Source organism: Ricinus communis, chromosome 5 (genome assembly GCF_019578655.1).
Source record: "Ricinus communis isolate WT05 ecotype wild-type chromosome 5, ASM1957865v1, whole genome shotgun sequence".
Taxonomy (NCBI): Eukaryota; Viridiplantae; Streptophyta; class Magnoliopsida; order Malpighiales; family Euphorbiaceae; genus Ricinus; species Ricinus communis.
In genome coordinates, this window is record NC_063260.1 from 10,381,460 (window position 1) to 10,389,888 (window position 8,429).

The 8,429-nt window shown below is 31.1% G+C and overlaps 1 protein-coding gene across 1 annotated transcript; it reads left to right on the forward strand.

Annotated features, from left to right (window-relative positions):
- Positions 1-5,616: 5,616 nt before the first annotated feature.
- LOC8263897 (basic leucine zipper 43) lies at positions 5,617-6,517 on the forward strand. The gene has a single exon (XM_002530754.4). It carries the CDS (start codon positions 5,739-5,741, stop codon positions 6,324-6,326), a length of 588 nt encoding a protein of 195 aa, XP_002530800.1. The 5' UTR covers positions 5,617-5,738; the 3' UTR covers positions 6,327-6,517.
- Positions 6,518-8,429: the final 1,912 nt, after the last annotated feature.

Consider the following 8,429-nt stretch of genomic DNA (forward strand, 5'->3'; position numbering starts at 1 on the left):
TGTTGAGGAATGACAGAAATAATAATAGTTTAATTGATCCATCATCTTAATTAGTAATATATAAAAAAATGCTATATATATTTTTGTTGTAAAGATCTTAAGACGAGTAGTTCTTAGATGAATATTATTACTTTTGCAGTGTTTGAAATTAAATTACATAGCAAATATCATTTTTATTATAAAATAGTTAATTCAGTTCTTTTAAATAGTAAAAAGATTTTAAATTGGTTTATTTATTCAAAATTCTACAGGTGAAGCTTTTTATTAAAGTTTATTTTGGCATCTGTTTTAGTATATAAAATTTTAATATAGACAAAAAGTTTTAGAGAAATGTTACTACTTCTAAAGAATTTGGAGATTAAATATATTATTAATATTTTTTTTTTATAATCATTCATATCTAAGGTAGTTAATTTTTAGTTTTCTTAAATATTATAAAAAATTTAAATTATTTATTTATCTAAAATCCAAAAATATACTTTTATCACGTTACTTTTTATATATCTATAATTTAATTATGATCTTTATTTTAATATTTTATAAAATATTAAAGTAAATTATTTACAAATATTATTAATTCTTAAAAAGTATTTTATGATGGTTACCCATCGCTAGAATCAGGTGTCAGCGGCTGAAATTAGACGACTAATGGTCCAATTAAGTCAGTAGCTAGATTTAGCATGAAGGTAACTAGTGGTCAATTGTGATTGAAATTATTTTTTTATTAATAATTCTGATTATTGTATATTTTTTACATTTAATATTGCATCAAAATTTAAAGTAATTAATTACATAATATACTTATTATAACATTATATCAAATATTTTTATGTTATAATACAAAGTAATTTTATTAGATTTTCTAAAAATTTAAATTCAATTTTAATTCTTAGAAAACAAGTTGCAGACATAAGTTTAATACCTAAAATTAATTCAAAAACTATTTTTTATCTAAACTATAAACCAACCAATCTAAATCAATTCGAAGCAACCCAAACTCATTAAATTTCACTTTATATTGATTTAATTTGTTTGTTTTTTTTTTTTTTTTGCAGCGAAAATATTAGTTTGGTTTAGTGTATGACTTCAACCCGTGGAAACCAATTCAAGTACGCCCCGTACATGCAAACACAGAATCATTGCCCAGAGACTAAATAGTTTCCATTCAGAGAGTTGGAAACTTTGCAGATTTTGAAAAGCCTGCCTCTGGAGTAACAAGTTATCCTGCAATATGCTTTTGCATTTGCCCCTCGTGCATACGTGGACCCGAGGGCCACAAGTTTTGGTCTCTCATCAAATCTTAATCATGTTCCATGGTTGAGATTGCTAATAATTCTTTTCCTTTTTAAATTGCTACACCTTTTTTTTTTCTTTTTCGTTCCATTTCTATCACAAGGAAATAAAATTATACTTAAACGCCCAACATTATGAAGTAAAATTTACTATCTAGAAGGATTATTTATAGAGTTTTTTTTTATTTATAAATATACAAAAAATAGGATGCAAAATTCTATTTTTACGGTAAAAAATATAATTTTTTTTTAAATTTTATTGTGGCATCCTTTTGATATTTATTAATATTTTTTTAGTGTATTTCTAGTACCGTTAAATGATTTTATTAGTTTTATTTAATTATATATTTATATATCTTTAATTGTATTTTGATATATTTTAATCTATTATGATATACTTTTTGAAATACACATCTTTATATTATTAAAATACACTAGTTGCTATAAAAAATATATAATGTCATTCAATTCAAAAATACTAAATATAAAAATATAAAATAAAAAAGATAAATTTATTTTATTTGGCTGATTTTATAATAATATAAGTTAAAATAATAAACTTTCGGTATATTTAATATTTTTTTGATGAAGTTTTAAAAAATTAAAAAATAAATTCATAATAACACAAGTTAAAAATAATATCTTTTTGGTATTTTTTAGATATAATTTTTAGTATTTTTTCTGAGAAAGAAAAACGTATAAATAAAAATTTTGAAAAAAAATCATAACAAAATTTCAGAAAAGGTCATAAAAATATTATTTCTGAATTTTTTTCATAGACAGATTATTAGATGAATTGGGATCTAGAAATATTTTCCAAGAAATTACTGAAAACTTTCTCTTTGAATTTGGCAAAAAATATTTAAAATTTGTTTATTTCCCTCAATACAGTTCCAACTATTTCCTTAGATGTATTGGGATCCATGAGTATTTTGTAAGAAATTAGTGGAAATTCTTTTGAGGGAAAAATCTTCAAAATTTGTTTATTTCTCGTTAAAGTAAAAAGGTCATGTAACTAATTTTCAAAATTTCATTTTTAAATTCTTAATTTAATTTACTCATTAATATTATTTATTTATGAAACAATTTATATTTAATTAATGTTTAGCTATTTAATTTCAGAAAAAAAAAATAGAACGCCATATTTATAAACTTCACAAGTACGAATATATATACATTTTTATTATGTATCCATTTAAATCTCATACTCAAAATGCGATTACATCTATGCCAGGCATAAAAAAATAAAAGATAAAAAATAAATGATGCCCTCGCTTTGTAAGTTTCATTAACATAAATTTCTAACGAATTTATACCAAAAATTATGTGAAAATATAACCTGAGACAACAGATTAAAATAAACTATGAAAATTCACGGCCAATAATGAACGCCTAAGTTAATGTGACATAACTATAAGAGTCAAAAGTTGAATTTGTAAAAAATAAATGAAAAACAAAACAAAATTTCTGAAACCTAATAAGCTAATAAATTTGCCCACTCAAGGAACCCACTTGATATCCACGTCATATATGATCATAAAACTCTAATTACAGTTAATACATGGTTGTGCTAATCAATAACCACAGTGCATACAACTAATGAAGTACAATGTCCTAATTAATCATTTAATACAGGATAAGCCATTTATCACAATAAAAATACTACACAAATATCAAAATGAAAAAAACTAATAAAGCTGTAAACTGAAGCTAATTATTCAAAAAAATAAAATAATAAATCATTCTTTTATTTTCTCAGTCTATTGTCTAATTTTCATATAGAAACTGAAAAAACAGAATCAGCAAATGGGAGCAAAAGTTGTGATACTTTACCACTTACAACAACAGGATGATTAAGCCGTTCATCAAATGTGAGAAAATCTGCCCCTTGGACCGAATGCAACTTGCAATGGGTGTAAAAGCACATTGTTATTTAAAGCGAAAGTGAATTATTCAGATAAGTACCAAAGAACAATGTGTAAGGAAAAGGGTTTTAAAGGACAAACACACTTGTAAACAATGGGGAACAAAACCTTTCACGCAAAGTGCAGATAGTGCAAATTTTCTACAAAGAATTATCCACAAATCTGCACTAAGTAATGAGCATCTTACGTTTAATTTTATTGCCTGCAAAAGGAAAAGAGATTATTACAGGAAGCAAAACATTAAATAAATACATTCATATGGAGGAAAAGGAAAAAAAGAGGACATTGTCAAGTTACATATATATATATATATATACTATCTACTTTATAATGTACACTAAAAGTACAATCGGCAAAAAGATATATTGTCAGTCTTCGACACAACTCATCTACCTTTATACTCTGAATTGCTCCAGGTAAATACAAATCTTTAAGTAAAATGGGGGAAGAAAAATAGAGGGGAAAAAAAATGCAACAAGGAGGGGCAATCACAAGGCAGGAAAAGAAAGTGAAGTCTACATCTGTCTAATGATATTGTTGACTATATGGTCCACTCAACCTGCCCCAACCTTAAGTGAGCAAAGAGAGCATTTGCTTGGTGAAAAAAAAAAAAAAAGACTTGGTTCTTGATGTCCTAGGGAGCTTTTTAATTTAGTGGAGGACTACCCTATGAAAGTACATCCATATGCATATATCACCTCCTTTCCATCCCCACCACCACCATATGTTAGTAAGTTTATTCCACTTTGCCAGAGTAGCTAACTTAGGGTGGCTAAAGATCATAGCTAATCTTCTCCATGTATCTCAGTTGAGCCTGCACAATTTGACTTGGGTACACTTGACATGCTTGAAATGCATCTTCACTAATGCTACTATCCTCAAACTAGTAGTGGTCTTGGGTGGCCATTACTGTAAACAGAGTTGCTCAAAGCAACCCACTACTCAGATTAATCGCACGTGCAGTTCACCATACATATTTTAAACAAAGTAACAAATGCTAATCAATGGTTAGAGAAACATTCAGGTTCCAAAAGAAGAAGAGTAAGCAGCAGCGCAGTAAAATTTTCTGGTTACATACTGTAAGAAATCAACAGAGCTAAGTGAGCCGTCACTCTTTTTCCCACTGACAAAGCTCTCAACTCATCTTTATCCTCCGACTATGTCAGCACTTTGTCGTACTAAATAAACCTAGATTATACTTGACAGATATGTGGCAATAAAAAACTATTGGCCACTTTCAATTAGCATATAAAACTTCTGGGACCACTGATTGGTATTGCTAATAACTTGCCAAACCTTTGTCTGTAGTGTTCTCATATCTAATCCAACAACAACTAACAGATTATGTTGTTCTCATATCATCATATGCATCATGAAAGCTGGCACTGAAAATGCATGTTTACATGAGTACAGTAATTCGTTTAAGATAAAAATAAAAGTCGCTAGGTTAAGATGAATGATTTCAATTCTGTTTGATCTAACTGATATTGTTTCAATTTTCATTGTGCCAATACAATTTATCAGAATAAAGAATAAATTTGAGCGGCAATCAAGCGACCATAGCTAGCTAACAAGCTGATTATTAGGTAATAGAGCTAGAGTATATGCATTTGCCATCATCCCAAAAGAAAGTACTGGTACAGCAGGTTTACACCTTGCAGCAGTGCTCTTAAATAGGCAATTCTAGCATAGTTCCTAACAACTGCCACGACATGACACGCAGTGAACGGTACTTGAGAATTCCAGATGAGAGTCTGTGCAAATAAATAATCATCTAATTGGGGTCTACTTTTAACCTATAATTTTTTGTCCTTTGAAGTGGTTGTCGAGTCATCAACTCCTTGTATAATCTTTTCTATGTCTGGTTACAGAAAATGAGTTTCCATTCCCTCTCTTTCAATTCCTTACGTCAGGAAACCTTATTGGATTATGAGCATTTAAGTAAAAACTATCCTAAATAAACCTGGCTTGCAATCATATACACCAAACTTTAAAGATTGACTTGTACCCTATTTCTCTCATTTGCTTTCTTTTGCTGATACATTTTCTTAATAAAATAATTATACTCCCCACTATATGAACTTTCTTCCCGATGTAAGCACAAATTTGATCTCAGAAGAAGATTATCCACAATACAAAATGCAACACTCGACAATGAAAGCATACTGTCATATACATCCAGACATGCAGATATCCATGTCATGATCATTAAAGAGAAGAGCATAATCTTTAACTGGTGTAATTGTATTTTCATATACATACATGTATTAATACTACATAAAAACAATGAAATGATCTGCATGATACTCTATTGCTGTATGCTTTAAGAAGCTTTGATACTGTTACTCCAAATTGCCAACAGTGGGGTCATCTCAACCTTTTCCCACTCTATATAAGGCAACCACTCTTCTGGCTTCCGAACCCCTTCATTCTAAACACTAAACACTAAACACCAAATCCATCTGCTTTACCTTCTCCTCCTGAAGCTGAGTGCCAATAGATTTTCATCCAGGTTCAAGCCATGCAACCTAGCGAGGTTACAGGATTCCACTATCTACTGCCCTCAAACCACTCTCCATATTCGACGTATTTTAACATGAGTCACAATATCACCCCAACATTTCAATTTAATAGATTCCCTGATCCACATAATTTCCAGATTCCTCCTCAACTTCAAGAATTCAGTCTACAGACATCAAGCCTAAGCAACAATTCAACTTCAGATGAAGCAGATGAGCAACAACTCTCCCTTATCAATGAGAGGAAGCAGAGAAGAATGATATCTAACAGAGAATCTGCACGCCGGTCACGCATGCGCAAGCAGAAGCACCTAGATGAGCTCTGGTCACAGGTAATTTGGCTCCGAAATGAGAATCATCAGCTCATAGATAAGCTGAACCATGTTTCTGAATGCCACGACCAGGTTGTTCAAGAAAATGCTCAACTCAAAGAAGAAACCTCTGAGCTGCGGCAAATGCTTAGTGACTTGCAACTCAATAGCCCATATGCTACATTAAGGGACCTGCAAGAGATACCCTGTAATACAGATTATCTCAGAGCTGAGTCCTCAAACCAGTCTATCACAAGTTCTACAGATTTGCTAGGCTAAGGGGGAGGCAACATATTATTTTATTTTTAAACCTTTGTCCTATTTTAATTCTGTTTGTTTGGAAGTCGATCTGTCCTAGGCTCCTAGTCTCACTTTTAGAAATATAAGGTTGAACAAGAATGAGAATAACATGTTTTGAGCATATCATTTTAAAATTACTGCCCAATTATGAAGCCGCATAATTAAATTTAGATGTTCTTAGTTTCTTCTCCAAGTTACAAGACAACGCCAACTCTTAAAGTTCTCCTTTTCTTCTTACCTTATAATCATAAATTTGGTCACAGGAAGGAAACAGTATATGCGTGTGAGGTTCATATTTACAGTACCTGTAAGAAACTGATAAAGACTCCACCCGAAACTTGTTTCAGAAATCATTTTCTAGATTCTTGGCCATGAACAATGGAGCAATGAAAACTTGAAAAGTAAAAATTATAAGCTTCACAAGGGCATGAAAATGAAAACAAATGTCTATACATCTTTATATAAAAAAAGCAAATGTCTATACATCTTCATATAAAAAGGAATGCCTCCACCAGGTATCATAAACAAAGACGAATGAATGCAATTGGGTAGCATGTCTGTTCATAATATGATATTACTATAACAGGAAAAGCATATGGAAAGCCATCCACTAAATCCCAATTACTGTTTCTAGCCTTTCAAGAGCAACTTTGACTCGATCTGTTGGGAACATGTATATCCTTTCTCTAGTTTGCACAGGGTCCAGCGGAACTCATGTTTTAGTTCATCTCCAACAAGTCCATCTCTCTTTTAGAGACAATGTAAATTCGTGGGAATACTCATCAAAAGCCTCAGTTAATTTAATTGCCTCTCTCTTTTCATTCTCATTCATAGCAAACTCTTCCAAAATAACATTCCAAATATCCAAAATTTGTAACTCATCGTCATAAAACTTCTGATTCAGATTACATACGCCTCCATAAACATTTGATTGTAGCTCCCAATCAAAATCACAACCAAAAAGGTGAATAAGTCTGTGTTCGATACCATTTTCACAGTGTTGCTTGAATCAGAAAGGTGGCCTTTAATGAGTCAGATTTCCAGTCTTGTCACAGCTATTACCCATTAAAATATACCCATGCCAAGTACATGAATCCTGTAACTCCTTTTTTTTCTTTCTACTTTATAAAATAGAAAGAAAAAAAATAGAGTACAATTCATGCGCACATGCGTCATCAAAGACGAAAAGAGAATGCAAGAGAAAAAACCAACCAGGCAAATTTTCTACAAAGATACCATAACAAAAAGTTGGAGAACTTTAGTAGTACAACTTCCGTCTCAAACACTTAAATTAAGGCTTCTAAGTTCTAATTAAACTGCTTTTTAATACACGACAATATCCACTTCCACAAAAAGGTTATACTTTCCCTTCCATAAATAAAAGAATCAGGATAGAGCAAATGAGAGACAAAGGTTTTCCATATTTCCTTATCAGCTTTGTAACTCAAGATTGTCCATGATCTGGTGATTAATCAGTCATGCTTTCCTAGTGAGCGTATAATCATCTAAGGAAGATCTCATCAAACTACATCTTGTATGACTCCACCTCTTCAACGCTTGTACTAGCAAAATAATCCAAAGGCAGCTCAGGTGATCCACGTCCAGTTAATTATATGTTTCAAAATCCTTAGTTCTTGGCACTTGCATGATTTCTCACCACATTTCTTGAGGCCCAAGCCCACACCAGTTAGTACAGCAGGACTCTAAGACCAGCTCTGACAGCAACGATTATGAGCTATGATTGACAAAAAATGATCCAACCCTATTGTTTGATTAAGTAAAACACATCCAACTTGATAACCTAGGCTTAGCTTGAAAACCTCTTCTAGTCTAATTCAATCTATAGTTATGCTTTCTTATGCCATTGGTTACATTTTTGGTTTTTCCCACATTACCGGCTTGGCAATTTCATTCCCATACATAGTTCTTAAGTTAGTGTGTTAAACAGCTAGTTGTTTAATTTCAAGTATAATCCTAAATCCTTCTCTGATATTCAAGAAATCAACACAAACTCTAGATGTTGATTGTCTGAGTTAAATATTGTCACCCCTTGTTTCCTCTTCTTTTGTTTCTGAATGTACT

Excerpts from the sequence above, each read along its gene's own strand:
- LOC8263897 (XM_002530754.4), top strand. The coding sequence starts at position 5,739 with ATGCAACCTAGCGAGGTTACAGGATTCCACTATCTACTGCCCTCAAAC.